Below are 26537 nucleotides of genomic sequence, written 5' to 3'. Positions count from 1 at the left end.
CCAAGACATTCTTGCTAAAAAATCTGCTGCCATCTACCAGGATGATGAAGACAAAATCAGGGTGGACATTTCAGTAAGACAATGATCCCAAACACAAAGCCAAGGAAACTCTTAATTGGTTTCAAAGAAAGAAAATAAAGCTGCGAGAATGGCCCAGCCAACCACCTGACTTGATAATAGAACATATGGGGTTATTTACGAAAGGCAAATCCACTTTGCACTACAAGTGCAAAGTGCACTTGAAATTGCACTGAAAGTGCAGTCGCTGTAAATCTGAGGGGTAGATCTGAAATGAGGGGAATCTCTGCCAATTTTTATTATCCAATCATGTGCAAGCTAAAATGCTGTTTTTTATTTTCCTTGCATGTCCCCCTCGGATCTACAGCGACTGCACTTTCAGTGCAATTTCAAGTGCACTTTGCACTTGTAGTTTGCACTTGTTGTGCAAAGTGGATTTACCCCCATAAACAATAAAAAAATCTATGGAAAGAACTAAGACCCCTTTCAGACGCTAAAGGGCTACAAATAGTGCCTGTAAAACGCCTCCCCTGTAGCCCCAGTGTGAAAGCCCGAGTGCTTTCACACTGTAGCAGTGCGTTTGCAGGATGTTAGAAAAAGTCCTGCAAGCTGCATCTTTGTAGCGGTGAATACACCGTTCCTCCACCGTCCTTGCCAATTGAAATGAATGGACAGTGGCGATTTTCGGGTGCATTTAACCCTTTCTTCGGCCACTAGCGAGGGATTAAAATCAGGCGAAAAGCGATGCTTTACTGCTAACGTGGAACGGTGCCAGTGTGAAAGGAGTCTAAAGATCAGAGTTCATAGAAGAGGCCCACTGAACCTTCAAGATTGGAAGAGAGGAGGCATCTTGAGGCTGACATTACCAACAAAGGATTTTGCAGGTAAGTATTAAATAAATTTCAGTTAGCGTGTTCAATACCCCCCCGTGTCATTCCATTTTCTAACACATAACAATAAATTATGAACTTAATTTGTTTTGGTGTCTTTGTATGTATAGATTGCTTGAGTTGTTTACGACATGTGGTGAAAATCTCATGTCAATAGCACCTTTAGAAATAGATTTACCTAGAAAAATGGTGACGTGTGCGTGTGTGTAAAATACTGATCAATCCTGGTGTGCTGAAGGCCTCTCTCAATTCTTATGGCCCTTAAACCTTAAAAAAATGGCAGGACAGTACAAATATCCCCCAAACGATCAGGACAGTACAAATATCCCCCAAATGGTCAGGACAGTACAAATATCCCCAAAATGATCAGGACAGTACAAATATCCCCCAAAATGATCAGGACAGTACAAATATCCCCCAAATGGGTGTCTGGCGGAGCCTGAGCTCATCGTGTGATGTCATGGTGCACGGGAGCTGGGAGGAGCAGATGGAGCCTTGTGTGAGCAAGGCAAGCTGGGAGCGGGACTGTCAGTGCTGTTTGAACTGGAGTGGACTGAAGAGACCACCTGGCGGGGAGAAAGACTGGCACAGTGACTCTCAGGAGAGGATGTGTTAGTGAGTTGGCATAGTCATTATGCTGCTGCATACTGCTGCCAGTGTCACTGAGTTAATTTCATGTGTGTGTGCCCAGTCTAATTTCTTGCCCTCTTGAGTCCTGTCCCTGACCTACTTACTTTATCAAAAATAAAAGAAATATATGTTTTTTTGCCTTAATATTTACCTTAAAATCCAATTGTATATTGTACTTGTTTGTAGCCCAAATACTGAAATTTGCACTTAAAACTGTAATTTTGTAACTTTTGGAAATGCCACTAAAAACATATCTGTGTCAGTAAATTTTAATCTGGTGGGTTGGCAACACTTGCACAACTGAGTCACTGACCATGCCGTGTCCCATGTGCAGCCCCCTCTCTCCTCTCTTCCAGGTCTCACAAGAGACACAGGCAGCACCGGGAGCCATAGGCCCCAGCTGCTGTCAGCTGTGTAGCATGTCTATAGATGAACACAGCCTGTCTTGGGGGAACGCTCACACGGTGCCCCCGCTGCACTTGGTTTGCGGGGTGGCACTTGGAAAAAGACGGATCGGACCGTGCTGGAGGGGGACCACCCAAGAGGGGGTAAGGAAGGGTTTTGTGCAATTTCGTTAAGTATAACCTTTTATTTTAATTAAAAAAAAATGAGCCTTTAGAATCACTTTAACAGCAAAACATCATGCAATAGTGTACCCCATGTTACCACTTGAGTACCAGTCTAATACCTTTTCATTACCAGGCCATACAACACTGTACCCAAATTACATTTATGCCTTTTCTTCTGAGACCTAGAACTTTCTTTTGATGGTATTAACCACTGTTTTAGGACGGACAAAAAAAGAAATAAGTAAATAATAATAAAAAAAAAAAAAAAAAAAAAGTTTACCTTACTTCCTCTTAAAATAAAAATGCCAGTATGGACACTCCCAAAATTTGCTTTTAGAAAATAGACACCCCAAGGGGATCTCATTTTTTTGTCGCAATTTTTAGGAAATTAAAAAACAAGCTGGTATTGAAGGGACTGAAACAAGGAGCTTGGTAGTGGTGCACTAGATACAGCGCAATACAAGTCGTACACAGAGGGACAAGGTGGAGGGTGTTCCTCCATTGGAAAAAGAAGGGGTGGACGGTCAGATACTTTTTTTTAATTATTACTATGTTACAGTTTTTTCCCATGAAAGTGGAGTTATCCTTTAAATCACTCACAGGTCTAAAATGAAGCACCTAAAAAGGTGTAAAAATTTGAATCAGATCCGGAAATGCCATTTGTCTCTTCTCATACCCTCATCAGCTGCAAAAAAGATGAGTTGAGGGCAGACGCTCTCAACTGCTAGGAAGTGTCCAAAAGTGGCCTGTAATTTAAAGCTCCCAAGAAGCTTGAGAAGACCGACAAATCACTGACTGTTTAAATGGGCAGTGTCAAGATTCAAATGTCATAAAATCTATAGTGGATATTGTGCCTGGGAACCATTTTTTGTAATAATTCCTTACCCTATTGTCTGTGGTTACCTTTTTGGCACGTTGTAGCCAAGTGAATCATCAGACATACCAAATTACTTCTACTGAGCCATCATGGAAATCTAAGAGAAAAAAAAAAAACTTCATCCAAGTTTATACACTATAGATCAGGGTTAGGCAACCTTGGCCCTCCAGCTGTGACGAAACTACAAGTCCCATGAGACCCTGACAATCACAGGCATGACTCTGAGGCAGAGGCATGATGGGATTTGTACTTTCACCACAGCTGGAGGTTGCCTACCCCTGCTATAGACCATTACAATGCACCAAAAAAGACGCAACAAGCTGTTTTTTTTGTTTTTAATCACGTTTTAAACATTTTTTTGCTACCACTTACATGTCGCCTTAAAAAGTTTTCTTTACCTTTTTAAGCCCTGTAATGTTAACAATCTGAAGTCTTTCATCTGTGGCAGGGATTGGCTGACACCCAGGTACGATAGGGCCAGAATACAGCTCCAACTACCCCCTGGGCTGCCTGCATGGGCTGGTATTGGGAGTGGCAGGAAATGATACAAGTTTTTTTCAATGGCTAGCAGGAAGAGATTGATCAAGGTAAGCAACACTGTGCATAAAGCTTAAAGGGTAAGTTCACCTTTACAGAAAAATCTGTAAACAGGTGAACTTACACTTTAAGGGCAGACCCAGCAACCACCTATCCCTGGTTCCTACACATTACAGGCAGTGCTCACACAGTGACATCAGCCCTGCCAGAGCCTTTTTGTATGAATTGCATTGGGAGCACCCATCTCAACCATTGAATCACTATACATGGAAGGCTTTTATTTTGTGTTACAAATGTAGATTTTATATAATGGTGATGAATGAAGTTTAAGAGGACTTTTTCAAATGTATGCATTTTCCTTGGAATTTTAGTCCTTGCGATACATGAAATACTTACTTGAGCCCCAGCTCAAAACAGTGATGTGCACGAGAGCCTCAGCTCTCCGGGGACTCTCCCTCCTCATTGGCTAAGACAGCAATGGGAGCTATTGGCTCCTGCTGCTGTCAATCACATTCAGTGATCCGAAGAGGAGAGGGGGGTGATGCCGAGCCACAGCTGTGTGTGTGAATGGACAGAGCTGCGGCCCCATAGCAAACTGCTTGCTGTGGGGCCACTCGGCAGGAGGGCTGAGGGAGGAGCCAGGAGAGCTGAAGTGGGACCCGAGAAGAGGGGGTTTGGGCTGCAACGTGCAAAACCACTGCAAAGAGCAGGTAAGTATAACATTTTTTTTTAACAATCAGCCTTTAATATTACTTTAAATTCCTGTCCATGGTTTCATGTTTAGTTAGTTATAGAACAGTTTGTAGTGCAATGGTGCATTCTGCAGTGTGCTCCCAAACTGTTGCATGTAGCAGTAACAATACTGAGCAATAAAAGCTGGCGTTTGATGTATCGGGTGCCCCGCATCTCCCACGGCCATGCCAAGATGACCTGTCAAGCTCATGCGGAGGATTCCCCCCCCCCCCCTTTCCTCAATGACAATTACTGCAGTAATGATACGAGCGGCGCTTGCTCAGCAATGGCTGCCCGATCTACTCCCTCATTGGCAGGAAGAGAGGAGCTAATCAACACAGGGCTCCAGCAGTGCAAGACATCTTGGGACATGAAGTCCCCATCTCACACAGCCCCATAGCCTCCTAAGGGGGCCAAACTACACGGCCCAGCATGCTCTCTGGGTGAATAGATTTTCTCTCAAGAGGCTGCCTTTGAAACCAGGAAGATCGCCATGAGACAATTCTTGGGGTCGAAGGGCAGAGAACAGGACCAAACAAACTCAAGCGGCTCCTACGGGGGGGGGGGGGGGGGGGTATCGCTACATTGACAACATATTTGCATTATACACACACACACACACACACACACACACTAAAAAGACTGAATGTAGTGGGTTGATTAAGAATTTTTTTTTTCACATTTATTTTAAAATATATAAATTTTTAACAAATTCATTAAAAACCCAAGAATAAAAAACATATTGCAGATTACCATCTTTTTTACCCGATAATCCTGCCAGCAACACACTCTGTCCTAGGGTGACAACGTTCATTCGCTCTACTGCATCTATAAGGAGTAGTGTCATCATCCTAGGACAAGTAGTTTGTTAGGGCTTTTAATGATAAATTTAATAGACCAAAAGGGAGTAAATAAGAGAAGTTCATTGGGGGGGTTTACAAAACACTTTCATTTTACAATTTGGAGTTTGAATACACAATGGCTTCCGTTCTTTCATGATCAAAAACGTTGATATCCCTTTGGCAGAGGTATTGTCTTTCGTTGTAAGATATTCTGTTAAATAAATGGAACAAACATGTAAGCAAGTAAATTAGCCATTTAGAAGTTATCCACAAAACTAGGCAATATAACTTACTTCCAAGAAGGACCTTAGTCGGACCACTGCCCCCATTTCCCCCTCCGCAGTTACCATCTGGATTCTGTAGGAAAAGAGAAAAAGTATCCTAATTCAGTCTACTGATCAACAGGATTAATGTATTCTCTGCAAAATCCTTTTCTTGGAGTCCACTCATTGGCACAGAAATCTTATGCAAGTGGATTATGCTGCTACCTACAAAGCAGATTGAACACTGGCACCAAAATCCTGGGTGTATCCCCTCCCATGACCAGAATACTTCAGTTTACCAAGAGCAATGGCCATCAACTTAGAGGGAAGGGACCTGTGACCCTGAATGGACTCAGCGAAGAGCATTTTACAGGGATTTGGATTTTTATATTCACTGGAGTCCTTTAGGGAAGTCATATACGGTCAGGTAGTACTGCTTCCAACAGGAGGGCAGGACAATAAAAAAAAAAAAGGAATCTGTAAGCAAGCCTAGGACAACTCCTTCTCTACCCAGCATGATAATAAAACACAGATAGAGGAGGGACCTGTGCCCATCAATTGACTAAAATTTGAAAATTTTACAGCAAGTACTAAATTCTAGGTTGTGTCTCATCCACTAAAGGACACAGAGTTAAATACTGTTGGCATGTCAAAAGCAGTCCAACTGAGAAGTGGGCAACCAGCAACAAGCTATTAGGCCCATATAAAACAGAACTTGAAACTGCCTGCAGCCCAAGAGCCGCCTGATGAACCAGCACCCAAAAAACAGAAACCAGATGAAGCTGGACCCCTCTGTACGATAGGTAACCTTCCAACGTGACACGTTACCTTGATGTACAAGACCTAGAAAACAGATACCAGAGCGTAATGAAACATGGAAGGGAACAATGAGGCATTGACCGAGAGAAGCTGGACAACTTGAACCCACCATGGGTTGGAACAATAGCAAATTCCCACTTGGGAGGGGGAAAAGAAAAAAAAAAAAAAAATGGCAACAACCAACATGATTAATAAGGAAAAGGAAACCCAATTCCTGGAAGAAACGAATACCAGGAACTTTGGAAAAAGTGTTTGTAGTACAAGACCAGCTGGCCTAGAAAAAAAAAAAAAAAAAAAAAAAAAAAAAAAAGGTCCCAAGTCTCTACTCACCTAACCCCATAAAGGACAATAAACAAGAACACCATAAAAAGGGGAGTGGAAATGACTCCTAAGTCTTGCAGAGAACCCAAGATTTTAACTCACAGTCCACATGACCGAAGAAGAAGGTACATTGAGAAAAAAAAAAAAAAAACCTCAATAGGGGTAGGCAGGAGAGGAAGTTTAAAACCTAACCTTAAACTGATGTGATGGGTTAAAAAGTCATGCAAAAGGCACCTCTGAGCAGGCCTGTCAAAATATTCTCTCTCAATCAGCACTGCAAGCAATAGGCTGCAGCGCTAATCGGTGTATTCTGATTGTGGTGGTGTCTCCCCGCCATCTGAATACAATAAAACAGAGGGGGGCAATTCCTGCATCCAAAATTAAATAAGTGGATGGGGGAAAGGGAAATCAGGTAGTTTCTTTTTCGTACAGGATAGCTGTAGCAGAAAGCTAGTTTGTTCTTCACCTGCAGACACGTGTCGCTTCTTTAAAGTCCTTCACCGGCAACGCAGGGGCTGGGACACACCTAAAAGCATGAAACTACTGCATCCTGTATTAAATGGTTCAGAATCTACCAGCTGGGAAGAACTGGTTTCCAGTGGATTACCCTTTAGGGGATTAGCGTGGGTAAGACCCCCCAGTAACGTTCATACCAGGAAGCAGGCTACCTCTCATTATGTAGAAGGGAATCCGATACTGAACGTAAAAACACAGCAGTGCATGATGGTGTCCTATATGGTGTCTGAGCCAGGAGACCTGCACAGTGCAGAATCCTCAAGCCTTGCTGGCCATTTAAGAATCAAGCTCTGTGGGCCTAGCTGTACTCACTCCAAAAGTATATGGAGGATACGGCTGGAATTCAAGACGACCTTTCCTTGGGCATCTTATGTTGAGACAGGTGAATATTCTGGACTCCTGCAGTTGCCTTCATCAATGGTAGGACCATACACCCAAGTATCCCTTGAAGGCCAAGTGAATCAGGCACTGCTTGGATACAGCATCTGCATCACAGCTTCTTAACCAGAGTACTCTGCACATCTATATGGAATCAGATCCACATAGGACACACATTTTAATGCTTCTAACAAGGCACAGGAATTTAAAAGTTGATCTCCAAACATCTCTGCTCCACAAGCTCTACTAGAAAGGAGGTCGGGATAGACAGTGGGGAAAGCGTTTTTAAAAAGGAATCGAACCCATTCTGTCAGTTTTGCAGGTTCTACCCGCTGTCTTTTGATGGCTGTGACTTTAAATCTCAGCTTTTTCTGACAGATTAAGGAGGGATTTTAAATACTGGTCAGTAGTTTTCTTGGGCAAGGCAAGCATGCCCTCTTCTGATGTAATGCAAGGTAGAGCGTACTCCATCAGTAAGAGTTGAAATGGTCTTTTGCATGGTCATGACAGGAGACTGTGGTGCCCCAAGAACAGCCTCTTCAGATGTGGAGAGTTTGGTTCAGAGGTTGTCACTGCAATCCATGGCCCGGTCTGTTCCAAGGCCTTGAGATTGCCTCTGTAGGGAATCCAAGAAAGCGCTTAGAGCTTCTGTAATTAGTATCTACAGAGCTTTGGGTATCCTTGGCCACAAAGATATGTGTAACTTCAGTGGAGGCATTCAATGACAGGGTAAGGAACTCTGCCTCACCCAGCAAAGTTAAAGTGGTTGTAAAGGCAGAAGTTTTTTTTCATCTTCATGCAGTCTACGCATGAAGAGAAAAAGCCTTCTGTGTGCAGCAGCCCCCCTAACACTTACCCGAGGTCCCTCGCTGTCCAGCGATTTTCACAAGTGTCTCAGCCGTCCGAGATTCTCCCTCCTAATTGGCTGAGACACAGAAGCGGCGCCATTGGCTGCTGCTGTCAAAGTTAGCTAGCCAATCAGGGGGCAGAGAGGGGACGGGTCACCATGTCTGAATGGACATAGGGAGCTGTGACTCAGCTCAGATGCCCCCCACAGCAAGCTGCATGCTGTGGAGGCACTGAAAAGGAGGGGAGGGGCCAGGAGCACCAAAGAGGGATCTGAGAAGAGGAGGATCCGAGGTGCTGTGAGCAAATCCACTGCAACAGGGCAGGTAATTAATTATAACATGTTTTTTTTTTTTTTTTTTTTTCCTATAAAAATAACAAAGAGACTTTAACCATAGGGTCACTGGATTCCAGATGTCAGTGCACTCTGGGGAAGGAGGGGGGAGGGGGAAGATTGTGAGCTGAGGGTCACCCGTGGAAGAGAGACTGTCCCACCACATGGCGGTGATGCAGCTAGACTCGAGGCTGAGCCTCAGATACCAACAAACCCTGGCAGCTGATGGTCGACTGGACCAGTGTCACTGAAGGCAGGCAGTAGGAACAAACCAAAAGGTTGGACTACCACGACAAATTTGCAAAGCAAAAGCAGCAGGACAACAATGTTTCCCATGTGCTAATTTGCGAGAAAGAGAATGCGACTAATAGAGGCAACAGGGTGATTCTCCAGCTTCACAGTAGTGTACAGTGCATCAAAGAGGAGACCGGTTCCCTTTGCTTACTAGTAATGGCTGCAGACTGAGAATCCTCCTTGTCCAGGAATGGCAGGGACACAGAGGGGTCAGCAACTGACCAACTAGCAGCAGCCAGGGGTGCAGGCAAGTCTGATACAGTCTGATGACTGTAAATGACACAAGACAGTGCTTGTGTCATTTACAGTCATATTCTGTAACCAAATGCAGAACCCAACAACGAAAGGGCACTTCCAGGCTTGCCTGGTCTGTCGCAGTGAGAACACAGGTATGCTGGCTGGGGTAAAAAAAAAAAATAGCTACTGAGGAAGGTCTGAAGAAGACAGCTTTGTATTCTGGGTTCAGATCCCACCAGAGATACTATCTGAACGGTGTACAATGTGTTCTCTTCATAACCCAAAAAATAGATTGATAGTGTAACTGGTACCTAAAGTGTAATGAGTGCTATAGGTAGATTAGACTAACCTTCTCAAGGGTATGGACCAGTGTATACAGTTCTCCCTACTCTGTACAGCAATACATAGTAGCATAGTATTTCAGTGCTATGAAAAATATGAGGAGATAGATAATTAAGACGGAATGGGATAGAAATGCAAATAAAGTCTGGTTGTGGTTAGCAGGGATGAGCTCAGGGGTGTTTGAATCCTAAATCGTACCTGCCTGAGCTGTCCCCTCAGAAAGCTGTCCCTGTGCCTCATTCATATGTGACTGAGGCATTCCCTGACCTGAAGCTGCATGTAGACGTGCTCCTTGTATAGGTGTGGCTGCAGGGTGGGGAATGCCTCGACCACTTATGACTGGCAGGGCGAAGTGACAGCTTTCTGGCAGGAGGTGGGTTTGGACTAAGATCCAAAAACACCCAAGTTCATCCCTAGTGGTCCCCTAGAGGCCAATGCTAGACAATAGATGGGGTATTGCAAGCTGGAGGATGCTGCCCAACAAGTACACCAAATTTACTCGTACATGTTTTTTTTTCTGGGATGTGGCTGTCATGCATTACAAAATGTACACTGCAAGTAAACTAAAATACACGTTTCCAAAAACCACTGACAGTCTTTCGTGGTACGAGTGAAAAAACATTTTGATGCCTCAGATGTCACCTCTGGTCACACTTCTGTGTCATGCTTACAAATCCATCAATGTCTAATGATACTTACTATTCAGTATATGACATTAAAGCAGCACGGAGAGGGGGGTGGTGGCAGGAGAACTTGTGTCAGGGACTTGCAGGCCATAACAGAGCAGTTGTGCAGAGGCATGTCCGCGGGTTCGGGTGAACGCCTATGCGCACGCGCAGATTAGCACTGGTACCAATGGCAATAAATAAGGAGGGCAGATGCACTAAGGCCTTTGCTGTCTGATCTGCAGTCTTCCCCCTGTATCCTGTTTCCAGTACCAGCCCTTGATCTGAATGTACCCGGCTTTTCTGACTCCTCAGATTCTCTCCATTCCTGACCTCAGCTTGCTTGAACTTTCTTCAGCCTTACTCTCTGGATTTCCTGTTGCCAAACCACTGCATGAACTTGACCATTCTTGACATCTCTGATGTACCCGATTCCTTTCTATCTGACCTGGCTTATCTGATTCTGCACCAGTCTCCTCCCTTTGCTACAGCCTCCACGTACCTGCATCCGCAGGACCCGGCACCAGCAATCTACCTGCGTCCGCAGCATCCCTGCATCCACAAATGCCTTCATCCGCAGCCACCAACCGCAGCTCCACTACCACTGCCGGCAGCTACTAGTGTCCCCCTGCTACGGAGAACACCACAGGTACTTCTACCCCACCACGCTCTCACGGCCGCTGTTGCAAACTCAGTGGTCCCTGAACTGGGGCTGTACGAGAGGCCTTCCTCTGCTCGTCAGGCTCTGCAAGAAAGGTATGTGACAACTTGTAAAAATGTGCAAATATGCACTGCAAACCTGGGCCGGTCCACTTGTGACAGATCCACAAGCACTGGAAGCTTCTCATACTGCCAGCATCTCCTTCGGATGATGCAACTCCCAAGTATGTGCAATAGAGTTCTGCCATACCGGAACTAGGCTCTACTCTATGGCATTTACAAAATGCAGAAAATGTACATTGCAGCAGGTAACGTTAGACAAAACAAAAGTTGTTAGTAAAAAGTTTGTTTTTTTTACCCTACAAAAGTCTCTATGAAAAACCCGTGTTTAGTAGCAATTTTTTTTTTCAGGCTACAGTTCAATTTTAAATTCAGCCTAAAGCCAAATTTACTGTAGGAGAGAAGTAGAGTTCCTTAAAATCAGTTCTCCACCTACCTAGGGAAAAGTTCTTCTTTAAGCAAAATAATTAATTTCCAAAACTGGTCTTGGTATTGTTTCATTAAGGCATTCCCGCACACCTGCAGATAGAGGGCAGAATAAGTACAAAAAAAAAATAAAAACATAAACTTTGCCCTCAACATCCAATCCTGGATCCCAGTTTTCGGTTTATAATCATCCCTAGAAAAAATTACAGCTGTAAATCATTTTATTGCCAAGTACCCATATTTAAAGTACCCTTAAAAGAACTTATGGATCTGTGTCCAGTGAAGTGGAGAAAGAGGATAGCATCAAGTCTCAATATTACATTTTAATTGCTTAAAGCCCATCCCTGGGGAACAAAAAGGCTCCCTTGCAGTGGGGCTGTTCCTGCACTGCAAGGGCCAAATTACTGTCTAGGGGGCGTCAAAAACCGGTTTTACTTACTCGATCCTCTGCTCCTCCTTCCTGGCAGTCAGCACTCTTCTCTACTCCCTTATACTCTGGCAGTGGACTGTCCCTCGGCATCCTCATGTCCAGTGCAGGACTCTGAGCTCTGCATTCGTCTTGACATCAGAGGACCTGCGACCTCCGGAGCATAAGGGAGAAGAAGCTGCAGGGACAGTGTTTACAACCCTAAGGAGTCTGCAGGAATGGAGGATGGGCAAGTAAAAGCAATTTTTGCAGACCCCTAGAGGTAAAAATGAGCATTTAACCCTTGCATCCCCACTGCAATTGAGCATTTTGACCCCCCCCGCTCCAAGTGTCCAGCATTGAAAAATAAGCAAATAAGCATTCCAATGTACAAAAGGTGGACAGTATCAACCACAGGTACCAATGACATGTATTTTTTTTCTTTGGTACGATTAACACATACAAAATCTTGTAATAAAGTTTTAGGTACTTATAACTGAACACCAGGCAGCTGTAAAAAAAAAAAAAAAAATGTGACAAGTCCCAGAAGACTGCAGGGAGTGAGAGAGAGAGGAGAACTTACACTCAGATGCTCTAGAAGTGGGAATGGGTACCTGTCAAAACTGCGCCCCCCCAAAAAAAATTAACTGCCAAACTTGGCAGGGGAGGAGTACTTATAGCGGAACTTCTGCGTTTTTGGGTGGAGCTCCGCTTTAAGCAATACTCGAGGATCTAGCTCTAAATAAGCACACCAAAAAACTAACTTCTAATATTCATCCATGTGAAGAAAAAAATTCCCTGTACATGGAAGGAGGTCCAGGTCTCCTTTAGTAGAATAGATACAATAAATAAATTATAATTTACCAGACATTCAGAGAAATTTGAAGAAGAAAAAAAAAAAAAAAAAAAGAAGAAGGGGGAAGGACTATGGACAGCCTAACAATAGCAGTCCCAGGCCCTGGTGGTTCACAATACACATGCTTGACTAAGCACTAATGTTATGTATGGTATTTTTATTGTATAATATGTTATTATTAAAAAGGTACTTATATAGCGCCATCAATTTACACAGCGCTTTACATATACATTGTACATTCACATTGTAAGCTCCTTAAGGGTAGGGACCAATCTAAGGTCCCCAACTCGCATTCATATACTAGGGCCAATTTAGACAGAAGCCAATTAACCTACCAGCATGTCTTTGGAGTGTGGGTATCTGAGGATACCTGCAAAACCTGTACTGCTGTTGGGACGGGTTTTGATTATTACTCCAAAAACAAATTTTACAGGGGAACAAGGGGTGAAATGTCTCCTTTAAACTCATTTAAACAAATAAGATGCAGATAGGTGACTGAAACTGTCACAGCAAAAGCTGAGCTATAGGTTTTTGGATGAACCTGTAGTCAGCCTAAAAAAGGAAATGAATTAGACAGCTACTCCTACTTTAGACCCCTTTCACAATGGGGCAGTTTTCAGGCGTTTTAGTACTATGGTGTCCGTTTATGAAGCAGTGAAATCTATTCACTGCTTCATTCTCCGGCATTCACAGTGAAGATCTTTCTCCTCTGCGTGCCAGTTTATGAAGCTTTGTAGATCGCTTCACCTTTTGAGGAGTGAAGAGATCTACAAACGCTTCCAACAGTGGAGAATGGCCCCTGATACTGGAATCTCATGAGACTTTATGAGATTACAGCACCAGAAATACCAAGATGTCAGTTTATTAAGCAGTGATAAATTATCACCGCTCAATACACAGACAGATGGCGTGGATTAATGTTACTAAAATAATGAGTCCCCCTACATTATATACATATGTATACACACACACACACACACACATTATATGTATGTATATATGTATACACATAAATATGACAGGGGGACATGGTTACAGTGTTGGGGGGTCTGAACGAGGCATAAGGAAGTTAAAAATCTTCCTCCTTCCCCCTCAGATCCCCTGAGATTCTCTCTTCACTCCCCGATTCACCACCTCTGAGCTGGTGAACCTGGGAGTGTGAATTCTGACACAGATCGCCAGTGAAGCGGTGAGATCACAGCTTCATAAACTGGCCGTTACTGTGTCATTCAATGAGGATTCACCATGTGTAGAGATAATCGGCGGGAGAACAAGTTCAAACATGTTCTCCCCCGATTATCACTGTTTCATAAACGATTTATGGACTGTGATCAGCGGCGATCCTCGGGATCACCGCTGATCACTGCTTCATAAACGGACACCAATATGTTGACCGTTTATGACTGCAAGTTATAACTTTTTTTTTTTTGTAACCACTAGTCGGGAAATGCACAAATACAAAAAAAATAGTTACCTCTAAGAAGTCATATAGAAGAGTAGCTGTGATATCCACTACTGGTTCAAGGTTTAACATTTGTGCCAGCCAACGCCAACCATAATTCAACCCATGAGGATGATGCTGCAAACCAACAGAGAAGAAAGTTAATTACTCATAAATCAGTCATGGTGGTTCATCTGCACAAGGGATCTTGCGCATATCCTATAGTCTTCCATATACAAAGTGAATCAATAGTGACAAATGAATGCAATAATATAGAATAAAATATTATAATACATCAGAAGTTTATCCAATAAATAATGACAAAAATAACTGAATATGCAATGAAGTCCATAAATAAATGGTCCAATTGCTCAAGATAGTGAAGATGGGGGACAAATAATAATAACTTGGTATGTTCTCAAATGAGTGAAACCCCTGACACCACACCACTGTGCTCACAGAACTCTCACCTCATGGGCATATGTCATATGCCTTGGATCATGATCCAATAGAAAACGATAAACACCCCTTCCAGGATCATCAATGTGCCTTTTTATATAAGAGGATTCCGCCCCACATACACGATGTTCCGTTCCACAAGTAAGGTAAATAAGCCTCTAATAGTGTATTACCATTAAAAAGGAGTTTATTAAAACTTAAGTGCCTGCTTACATGAATGAAGCAAAAATTGCACCAAAGAAAGACAAACATTCGGCGTTCACGCCACCTCACTTCCGGTCCGTGGTGTACTCCGGCCACGCCCTATGTCACGTGACTTCCTCAGGGGGAGGTGGCAGTTACGCTGAATGTTTGTCTTTCTTTGGCGCAATATTTGCTTCATTCATGTATGCAGGCACTTAAGTTTAGTAAACTCCTTTTTAAATGGTAATACACTATTGCAGACTTATTTACCTTACATGTGGAACGAAACATCATATATGTAGGGCGGAATCCTCTTGTACAAAAAGGCAAATGAATGATCCTGGAAGGGGAGTTTATCGTTTTCTATTGGATCATGATCCAAGGCATATGACTTATGCCCATGAGATGAGAGTTCTGTGAGCACAGTGGTGTGGTGTCAGCGATTTCACTCATATTATTTATCCCCCATCTTCACTATCTTGAGTAATTGGACCATTTATTTATGGACTTCACTGCACATATTCAATTATTTTTTTCACTATTTATTGGATGAACTTCGGATGTATTATAATATATTATTTTATTCTATATTATTGCATTTGTCACTACTGACGATTCACTTTGTATATGGAAGACTATAGGATAGGCGCAAGATCACTGTAAATTGTAATTTTGTTTATTTGTGTAGTTGTGAACACTATTAGGTTTTGCTGCAATTCCACGTTAAATTTAATTTATTTCACTCACAGGTAGTAGCGCAGAGGACCAATTTTACACATCATCTACACAAGTACTCGAGTTGGTATCTCAGCAAAAAATAAATAAAAAAAACACACACAAAACAAAAAAACAAACATTAGATGCAAACAGAAAGATTATGTATCTTATTACCAGAACCAAGTCACTTTTGATACAGACAGTACTCCCATCCCCTCATTAGCATGCAGAAAAAAAAAAAAAAAAAATCTATACTTCTAAGGTACCCGCCCTTACTGCTCTACCAGCATTTGCAGGCTCCAGCTCAGCACTTCCCTAATTATAGCCGGTTGCTCCACCAGCTTGTGCATTTAAATGTATGCACTCCCTTAGGAGATGATGCAAGTCCTTGGCAGCTGCTGCCAAGAACGGACATTAGTCCTTATAGTAGTAGCACTGATGGATGTGTGAGCTTCAATTTACTGCTCCCATAGCCCGAGCAGCTCAGTGTGCTAAAGCTGGAGGCTTTGGGGAAAGGAGGGAGGGGGGGCACCTGTATGTATAAAACATGAACTTTTTTCACCGTCAAATCATCAGGCTGGAGAAGGCAGGTGACACACTAGAATTCTTTATCTGCAACTGCGAAAGGGTTTCACCCTCCTAGATACTGCAGTTAGTCAAGGCTGTAAAAAAAAACAAAACAAAAAACAAACAAAAAAAAAAAAAAAACCCTGCACTGTACCAGTTTTACACTGGAGACCCAGCCATAACCCCTACACCAATCAACAATGCTCCCTGAACAGTGTTGTGCAGTGGAGCAAAGGGGGAGTGTCCAACCATGTGCTATGTGAGAGCAGCTCGTGGATTTCCAGCATGCTGCCAGTACAGAGAAGTTTAGAAAAGTAAAAGCACAAAAAAAAAGAAGAAGAAGGGGGAGCAGCATAGGCCTATTATGAAAGGTTAAAGCCCAACTCCAGGAAAATTGAAAAAAATCCACTTCAGGTCTAGGGAAAGGATGAAGAGGCCCTAAGAAAAAAAAAAAATACCTTGCATCCCTGCTCTGGGTGGCTCTCCTCCACCCAAAGCTCATCACACATAATACAGGGACATTTACCCTGCATTATATACTGAAGAGCCTGCAGTGATATCGGAGCTGGTCACACCTTACAGAGCAGTAGTGGGGGTGGGGTGGAGGGTGGTGGTGTGGACGCAGCGCTGGAGGGAGCCTGCCGAAGAGAGAAGTAAAGCCGGCCATAGAGAGATTCAAACCATGTGTGGGCAAGCCGATTGTACCCAAGTTGATCGATCGGTCAACTTGGGTACAACCAACATGTCAGATTGTAATTTGATTACTGCCAGCGGCTATAGCCGCTAGGAACATTCACTGAGTTCTCCTGACCAGGACGGCTCCCCCCGACAGGAGAACACAATAGCTCAGTGGGAGGGATTCCCCCATCAACACTGGATGTGTTAATGGTGGAAAAATGGGGTGGTTTTCTTTTTCAACCCATGGTTGCAGGAAAAATAAAAAAAATTGCAGCATCTATTGCCAGCTTAAAGCAAGTATTACTCCTCTATCCTCTGCCCCTAGACTAAATAAGCATTTAATCCTTACAGTTCAGGGAAGCACGACTGCAAGGGTAAATTTTCTTAAATTTCCTGGAGTTGGGCTTTTCACACATTTACAAGTACATCAAGAGAAAAAAAAAAAAAAAAAATGTATGATAGAGATTATATATATATATATATAGATAGAGTATATATATATATATATATATATATATATATATATATATATATATATATATATATATATATATATATATATATATAGATAGAGAATATATATATATATAGATATATATATATATATATATATATATATATATATATAGAGAATATATATATATATATATATATATACACACACACATATACATATATACACACACATACTATGAACACACCAGGTTACTTCATAAAAACACATACCGATTGTACTGTCCCAAAAGCATTGTGTATTTGTATGATGGCAGCATACAAACGAATCATTCCTGACATTCGTTTCAAGAAACGGTCCTGTGGCTCAACCACAGAGCCATCTATATTATAACCCAATTCCCTATGGAGACAAAAAAAGTGACAGGATATCAAATCTAAATCTACCTGCATCACTGGGACAGAAATTCCTACATCATTTGAGGCACCCAATTTAAAAAAAAAAAAAAAAAAAAAAATCCCTTTTAAAAGTCAAGAACATTCTAAAAACAAACATGAGGCGGCCTCTCATTAAATGAAGGGGTAAAAGCCGTGAACTTAAGAAAGTTTTACTGCAACATTCCTAAGAGTCACAAGGAGTCTGAATGTTTAAACTCAATAGTTTGCCCATACAGTATATTAATAGATCGGCATTCCCCTAATTCTGTAGCTACTGCATTGAAATATGTGACCTAAATTTTAACAAGGTTATGAAACAAGTAATGACCTTGACTGTAAGGGGCATGCCTCAAAAGGCTATATAAAAATAGGATTTTTTAAAAACAGCTTACCTGTAAAATCCTTTTCTTTTGAAGGACATCACGGGACACAGAGCCACAGTAATTACTGATGGGTTATATAGGGTATCACTGGTGATTGGACACTGGCACACCCTATCAGAAAGTTCAACCCCCTATATAATCCCTCCCCTTGCAGGGATACCTCAGTTTTGTAGCCAAGCAATATAGTGTATTAGAAGAGGGGCGGGACCTCTGTGTTCCGTGATGTCCTTCGAAAGAAAAGGATTTTACAGGTAAGCTGTTTTAAAAAAATCCCATTTTCTTTCTCGAACATCACGGGACACAGAGCCACAGTAATTACTGATGGGATGTCCCAGAGCAATGCTACCTGGGGGGGGGGACCACGACCAAGTAGGGTGCAATCAGACCTGAGGACCCTGTACCGCTGCCTGCAGCACACTACGCCCAAAGGCGATATCCTCATGCCTTCTCACATCCACCTGATAGAATCTGGTGAATGTATGAACTAAAGACCAGGTTGCGGCCTTGCAGATCTGAGCCATCGAGGCCTGGTGATGCACTGCCCAAGAAGCACCAATAGCCCTGTGGAATGTGCCTTGATCTGAAACGGAGGAATCTTCTGTTTCAAACCGTAAGCCTGAACAATCAATTGTCAAATCCATTTAGAAATGGTAGCTTTTGACGCTGCCTGTCCTCTATTGGGACCCTCTGGCAGCACAAACAAAATATCCGTTTTGCGAATCTGAGCAGTTGCCTCGAGATAGGCCTTGACTGCTCTTACTACATCCAATGAATGTAGTGATCTCTCTTCCGGAGAACAGGGATCTGGAAAAAAGGAAGGTAGAACAATGTCTTGGTTTAAATGAAAATCAGAAACCACCTTCGGTAAAAAACTAGGATGAGGGCGTAGTACCACTCTATCCTTGTGTATAATCAAATAAGGCTCCTTACAGGAAAGAGCTGCTAATTCTGAAACTCTTCTAGCAGAAGAGATGGCCACCAGAAAAATTAACTTCCTTGTCAACAAGACCAAAGGAATCTGACTTATTGGTTCAAAAGGCTGTTTCTGTAACACAGCCAGGACCAAGTTCCAGTCCCAGGGGTTTAGGGGCGCCTTAACCGGAGGATTAAGACGCATCACCCCCTGCATAAAGTTTCGGACCAAAGAATGCGAAGCAAGTGGCCGTTGAAATAATACTGACAAGGCCGAGACCTGGCCCTTGATGGTACTCAAGGCCAGCTTCATCTCTAATCCTAATTGTAGAAAATCAAGAATTCTACCTATGACATATTTCCTGGGATGCCAACCTCTGGATTCACACCAGGATACATAAGCTTTCCAGACTCTATGATAAATCAACCTGGAAGCTGGCTTCCTTGCATTAATCAAGGTAGATATGACAGAACCTGAAAGCCCACGACTCTTCAGAATGTGGGTCTTAATAGCCAAACCGTCAAATTTAGCGTTTGTAAGGCAGGATGGAACACTAGACCTTGAGATAACAGGTCTGGGCGTACCGGTAGGGTCCACGGGGATTCCACTGTCATCCTTACTACTTCTGCATACCAAGTCCTTCTGGGCCAAGTGGGGGCCGCCAGAAGTACCGACTTCCTTTTCTGCCTGATCCTGCGAAGGAGTCGTGGCAGTAGCATAATAGGCGGGAATGCGTAAATCAGTGAGAACTGATGCCACGGAATCACCAACGCATCCATCCCGCATGCAAGAGGATCCCTCGTCCTTGCCACAAATCTGTCTAACTTTTTGTTGAATCGGGATGCAAAGAGATCTACATCTGGGACCCCCCATTTTTGGCAAAAGACGTCGGGGTGTAGAGACCATTCCCCTGGGAGTAACTGCTGGCGACTTAGATAGTCCGCCTGCCAGTTCTCTATCCCTGGAATAAAAACTGCCGATATGCATGGCACATGCATCTCTGCCCAGACTAAGATCTGGTTCACCTCCTTTTGAGCAGCTCGGCTCCGGGTGCCTCCCTGATGACTGACATAAGCCACTGCTGTGGCATTGTCGGACTGGATCCTGACCGGGCAGCCCTGTAACCTGAGAGTCCAGGCTTTTAAGGCTAGATCTCCAGAATGTTGATGGGTAAGGTCCTCTGTCTTGGACCATATCCCCTGAACCGCAGACTGTTCCAGAACTGCTCCCCAAACTGACAGACTGGCATCTGTTACCACCGTCCAGGTAACCGGTAGAAAGGATTTCCCCTTCTGCAGGTTTTCGGGAATGAGCCACCAATTGAAGCTCTGACGCACCGCATGAGACAGGTGCATCGGAAAGTCTAATGCCTGAACCTTCTTGTTCCAGGTCGACAGAATACTGTGTTGCAGCATTCTTGAATGAAACTGAGCATAGGGAACTGCTTCGAATGAAGACACCATCTTCCCTAGCAGCCTCATACAAAGGCGGACAGAAGGACCCTTCTTGGTCCTGACTGCCAGAATCAGCTCCCTTAAAGCCGTGATCTTTGCCTGAGGTAGAAATACTTTCTCCTGGCATGTATCTATAATCAGACCTAAATACTCCAGTCTTCTTACTGGTTTTAGGAAAGATTTTTGTAGGTTGAAGATCCAACCTAGGTGTTCCAGATACTTGACCGTGGATCTCAAGTTCCCGTTCAAGGAGGCTACCGACCGGTCTATCAATAGCAGGTCGTCTAGGTATGCTATGACAGCTATACCCTGAGCCCTTAGTCTGGCCAGAGGAGGGGCCAAGACCTTTGTGAACACCCGAGGTGCAGTGGCTATCCCAAAAGGCAGAGCCACAAACTGGAAATGGCGCCCTCCTACCTCGAAGAGCAGAAACTTCTGATGAGCAGGAAAAATGGGCACATGCAGATATGCATCTCTGATGTCTATCGATGCCAGAAATTCTCCTCCCTGCAGGGTAGAGACTACTGTTCGGATTGATTCCATGCGGAAGCACTGAATCCTTAGGAATCGGTTCAGATCCCTTAAATCCAGAATGGGTCTGACATACCCATTTGGTTTTTGGACCGTAAAAAGGTTGGAATAGAAGCCCAATCCCTGGTCCTTTGCGGGAACCATCATAATGACCTCCTGCGACAAAAGTCGCTCTAACGCTAGAAGGAGCGACTGCTTCTTCTCTGGGTCTCTGGGGACACTTGATCTGAGGAACCGAGGAGAGGCAAATTCCTGAAACTCCAGCTTGTACCCTAAGGTTACCGTGGAGATTACCCATCTGTCCTGGAAGTCCTCCTGCCAGAGCTCTGAGAACTGTCGCAGTCTTCCCCCCACTCGATCGAGCGGGGGTGCCCCTTCATGAAGAGGTCTTAGTGTTTTGCCTAGTGGGCTTCTTCCCCCAGGATTTCTTTTGTTCCTGGGGTTGACTCTTGCTTCTGAACCCAGACGGAGGAGGCCGTCGAGACTGCCTGGAGGCTGAAGCCCCTGGCGCTGGGGAAAGAGTCCGTTTGAAGGAGGGACGCTTACTCTTGACAGGTAAGAGTACTTTTCCCACCAGAGATTTTCTTGATATAGTCATCCAAGTCATCTCCAAACAACCTTGCACCACGAAACGGAAACCCAGCCAGCAGCTTCTTAGATGGTGCTTTGGCTGACCAATTTTTCAACCATAGGATTATACGTATATGCACCAACCCCAGTGAAAGACGAGAGGTTTGCACGATAGAATCTCTGATGGCGTCAACCACATAACATAAGGCCGCTGGAAGGTTAGCAAACCCCTGGGCCTGTTGTTCAGGTAATACTTTGATGACCTGTTTAACATGGTCTCTTAAGTATTGACAGACTCCAATCGCTGCTACTGCAGGTTGAGCCACTGAACCTGCTAAGGAGAAAACATCCTTCAATAGGGATTCCATCTTTTTATCTACAGGATCCCTGAGCATCTGAGCATTGTCTACAGGACAAGTCAGATTATTATTTACGGAGGAAATGGCGGCATCAATGGCCGGTATTCTCCACATTTTAACAAACTTTTCTTCCATCGGATAAAGTGTTGAAAACTTTCTCGGCGGAAAAAAACGTTTGTCTGGGTGATCCCACTCAGTATAAATGAGTTTTTCAAGCAAATTATGAACAGGAAAAGCCTGTGCTGCTTGTAAGGTTTCAGTGACCCCAAAGCAGAAGAGGGTTCTTTAACTGATTCAGGTACGGGCAACTTAAATGTGGAGCGGACCAATCCAGTAAGGATCTGCACTAAGACTTTCTCCTCTTGGGAAGTCGCAGAGGGTCCCTCTCCACCTGATTCCTCCGAAGAGGAATCATCCGTCCCATCCCGATCCTCTGAAAGGGATTCCTCTCCTTTATCCCAGAGTTCCTCTTCCTGAGGGTCTTGGGGAACAGAGGAAGGCCTAGTGCGTTTTCTTCCACGGAGTGAAGCTGTAATCACAGCCAATAATCTTTCCTCTAAACCATTAGTGGTTGAGGAAAAAACCTCTTGTGTAATGTATACAGGGGCTGAAGTACCGGGGGCAGGTAGCCCGACCCCAACGGCTCTCCCTGGCTAGCCGTCCCTGGCCCCTCAGGGGGGGAGGATGCTGCAGACAGGGGGTCCTCAGAACCTGAACGACATCCCCTAGTGTCTCTGGTTCTTGGGGTGTTTGAACCTCTTCTACCCATAGTGCAAAGCAACAAGGTGGAGATATCACAAAATGAACACTGACTGCTGAGCGATGTAGTCCGGCTAAAAGCCCTGCTACCTAATGCTCAGTCTGGTGTTACCTCAGTAAATGCCTGTGTCCCACCTTACATGCGACCGTCAGCTCTGTGTCCCTCCAAAGGCTGTGTGCACCTGTACAGAGTGCTTTTAAATAGCCTGGAGCTGGCCTGAGTGGGAGTCTAAGCACCTGTGCTGACGTCTCCCCCCCCCCCTCGAATTTCGAAAAAAACGAGCGCTTCCCCTGCTGGCCGACCCTCCGGAAATAGCATGGAGGAAGGCTGGGGGAGGGGGAGAAGGGAGAGAGGCTGGTAGTGAAAGCCTGAAAACGGCAATGGCGGCAGTGCCCGAGCGGTATAACCGCTTTCTACACCCCTGTGGCCTCCCCCTAGCCTGGGGGGAACATCAAACATGAGAAATCCCCCCATCCATCCTACCTTGAGGCCCGGAGACCCTGTGAAGCATGAACACTTGAGCCGACATCAGCATGACAAGGTTTGTGCTCTTGGCAGCCCCCAGTGGTCACAACAGGCATAGCATGCATTTACCTTAAAGGAGAAAACCTACTAGAATTAGAAAATTCTGTGGAATCTCCTCTTACCTTATCCAGCCGCAGGGTTCAGTTTACACAGACCCAATCTTCACCTCTCACAGTGGGCTCCATTTGAAAAAACCGTCAGAGACTGAGGCCCCCTACGAATAGGGGGATCCTGCAGTTCTGGACCTGTAAAGCACCCGGCTAGAAATTAGGCTAGAAAACCATTTTCTAATATGCAGGGTCCAGCTCTCTAAAAGAGAAGCGTTACAGGTAAAACCTCGTTTCTTAGGACACGAGGCCCGGGCACCATCCAATTCGGCCACGAAAGGACACTTTGAATGGATCTGGTCTGCCTGGCTTGCCCCAGTATAGGATATAGGATATTCCCCTTTGGAGCTCAGCACAGGACATCTTTACACGTCCATCACCTAAGACACTGGCGTAAAAACGGAGGTATCCCTGCAAGGGGAGGGATTATATAGGGGGTTGAACTTTCTGATAGGGTGTGCCAGTGTCCAATCACCAGTGATACCCTATATAACCCATCAGTAATTACTGTGGCTCTGTGTCCCGTGATGTTCGAGAAAGAAAGTGGTCTTCTTCGGCCATGGCCAGGCTGCTGCCAGTAATTTCTGCAGAGATTCCTGCATACATTATGCCTACAAGTAAGAGGACCTGTCTGCATCCTGAGAAAGATCATGAAATGCCAAATGCAAAGCCAAGTTGCTGCTAACAAAGCAAACAGAATATTGGCATGCATTAAAAAGGGGATCAACTCCAGAGATAAAACAATAATTCTCCCACTCTACAAGACTCTGGTCCGGCCACACCTAGAGTATGCGGTCCAGTTCTGGGCACCAGTCCTCAGGAGGGATGTACTGGAAATGGAGCAAGTACAAAGAAGGGCAACTAAGCTAATAAAGGGTCTGGAGGATATTAGTTACGAGGAAAGGTTGTGAGCACTGAACTTATTCTCTCTGGAGAAGAGATGCTTGGGAGGTGATATGATTTCAATTATCAAATACCGTACTGGTAACCCCACAATAGGAATAAAACTTTTTTGCGGAAGAGAGTTTAACAAGACACATGGCCATTCATTAAAATTAGAAGAAAAGAGATTTAACCTTAAACTATGTAGAGGGTTCTTTACTGTAAGAGCGGCAAGGATGTGGAATTCCCTTCTGTAATGATATCATGTACTGAACTCGCAAAAGCTTTAGCTAGTGGCCATGTTGTTTGAGAACCTTAGGGCAGCCAAGACAGCTTGGCTAACAGTTTAACATTACAGTAAAAAAATCAGAACACACTCCCTCCTCCCTTATGTTCAGGAATTCATAGGCTTATCCTTCAAAGGAGCTGTTATCTCAACAGAGAAAGCAGAACCAGGCTAGGTCTGTAAAAACAGCTAAATGTTGGCCTGGCAGGATGCCCAGGCCTATCGTAAAACTGTCACCCTCTCAATTCAGAGAACCAGCAGATATCGGTCGTAAATACCTTAGTGCAATAAAGCTTAAATGGTGGAATAAGTATGAAGAAATTTCAGCATGTTTCATAACTTTCAAAGTAATAGCACAGCCATAATATTGACATATTTAGTTTCCTCAGATAATTTTTAACATTTCAAGTCCAGACACCCCTATGTCAGGTCATATGGGAAACCACTGGTACCCCTTATACCTCCTAGGTAAACTAGACATTGGAGACATGGCATGTTAATACCTGTTTTGAAGGAAATCTCACACTGAACAATAATATGGATAGTTGCAGTCTGTAAACACTATAGATGCAGAGATATGAATATGTATCACAAAGTGTACCTGGGATATGGTCATGAGTGTAGACACCTCCCAGCAACCAACCCCTAAACAAGATGACCAGACAATTGGTCACTGGTCGCTGTCAACACCCATTTGATCTGACAGAAAAGAGGAGCTGCCAAGACAATGGTCAGTTCTCCTTTTACCATCCAAGCAGGAACATCTGCCAAGTTTGAGAACAGATTACCCAGCTCATCGATCGAACTCTGATCAACCCTCGGACATTAAATTGCAAGTATTCTTCCTCCCCAATTCTACCTTATTTCTTGGTAGCTGTATATTGTTGTTATCTCTTTGAAACATCTTTTTTATGTAAATGTTTTATTTGCACCAACTTTGACCTTTCATAATAAACCCTTATGTTGAAAAGTGTTAACCTGGTCTCTAAAGCTCCTAATGCAATCGATAAAACGAACCTGCCCCTTGAAGAGCGCTACTGTTGTAGAGTAAGGCCTCTGAGCAGACCTGTCTGTGGTGGCAGTGTGTGTTGCGGACGCTTATTCTAAACTCCCAATTGGTATTGCTAAAATTACGAGTCTCCCCCGGCTCGGTCTTTTAAAAATGGGGGTGGTGGCAGTTAAAGGGTTAATTACGTAATTAGCCCAGTGACAATCGCTCTCAGGCTGCTGGCACCTAGATTGTGGTCCCGCAAGCTGGAAAATCTTTTCGCTGGGTGCAGCTGAGAGTGGCATTGTTACGCAAGTGACAGCGTGGTGTGAGGTTGGCCAGTCCAGACAATTTTGTGTCCCCTTCAGGTGCACGGCTGAAATTGAAGCCAGGTTCCCTTCTGCCCAAGATAAAATCTCCTGGGCAATAGATTGAAGTATCCGGCTTTGCGTGCCTCCCTGTTTGTTGAGGTACGTGACTGTTGCGATATTGTCGGAAAGAATTTGGAGATTGTGACCCCTGATTTCCGTGTGAAATGCCTGCAGGGCTCTCAGAACTGCAAGCAGCTCTCTCTGACTGGATGAAGCACTTGCTTCCCTCGAGGACCACTCTTCTTGTGCCACTGCATTGCTGAGATGAGCTCCCTATCCCCAGGAACTCGCATCCGTAGCGATTCTCTGGGATATAGGAATGGACCATGGGAGACCTCGTTAGTTGCAGGATTGTCCTCCACCACAAGCTTCTCTTTACCCTGGCAGGTAACCAGACCCTTGACTCCAGGGACCCTGCGTCTCTGTCCCAGTTCCTTAATAGAAACAGTTGCAATGGACATTGGCGTAATCTCTCCCATGGTACTGCAGGAAAGCATGAGGTCATCAGACCCACTGCTCTCGAAACCTGTCTCAGGGAGACCGACTGGTTGGCCTGTAATGCTGACATAGTTTTGATCATTTTTGTAATTTTCTCCTGCGGAAGATAAACTTTTTGGTCTACCGAGCAAAAGTCGTATCCCAGATATGTCACTTTCTGGGCCGGAATTAAGGACAACTTATCTACGTTTATCAACCAGCCTAGGGACTGTAGGAAGTCCTGCACCGTCCGGAGATTCGCGAACAACCTTTGGTACGATTCTGCCACTACAAGGAGGTCGTCCAGGTAAGGCATAATAGTTATCGCCTTTAACCTTAGCGGAGCCAGCGCCTCCTCCAACACCTTTGTAAAAATGCGTGGGGCTGAGGACAGACCGAAGGGGAGTGCTTGAAACTGAAAGTGCTGAGTCTCTGTTCCCATCCTGACTGCTAGTCTCAGGAATCTCTGGAACGATG

General features: G+C 44.2%; 1 protein-coding gene across 1 annotated transcript in view; it reads right to left on the bottom strand.

The window, feature by feature from the left end:
* Positions 1 to 4909: 4909 nt before the first annotated feature.
* Positions 4910 to 26537, bottom strand: part of GLE1 (GLE1 RNA export mediator) — an 80521-nt gene continuing 58893 nt past the window's right edge. The window contains exons 12-16 of the mRNA XM_073600973.1: positions 17290 to 17419; positions 13993 to 14097; positions 11267 to 11349; positions 5389 to 5452; positions 4910 to 5306 (exon numbers count right to left, since the gene is read on the bottom strand). Coding sequence (XP_073457074.1) covers positions 5253 to 5306; positions 5389 to 5452; positions 11267 to 11349; positions 13993 to 14097; positions 17290 to 17419 — 436 coding nt within the window. The 3' untranslated portion in view covers positions 4910 to 5252. The remainder of the gene's footprint in view (positions 5307 to 5388; positions 5453 to 11266; positions 11350 to 13992; positions 14098 to 17289; positions 17420 to 26537) is intronic.

The sequence above is a fragment of the Aquarana catesbeiana genome, linkage group LG09 (assembly GCF_042186555.1).
Source record: "Aquarana catesbeiana isolate 2022-GZ linkage group LG09, ASM4218655v1, whole genome shotgun sequence".
Taxonomy (NCBI): Eukaryota; Metazoa; Chordata; class Amphibia; order Anura; family Ranidae; genus Aquarana; species Aquarana catesbeiana.
This window is presented reverse-complemented; position numbering and strand designations above follow the sequence as displayed.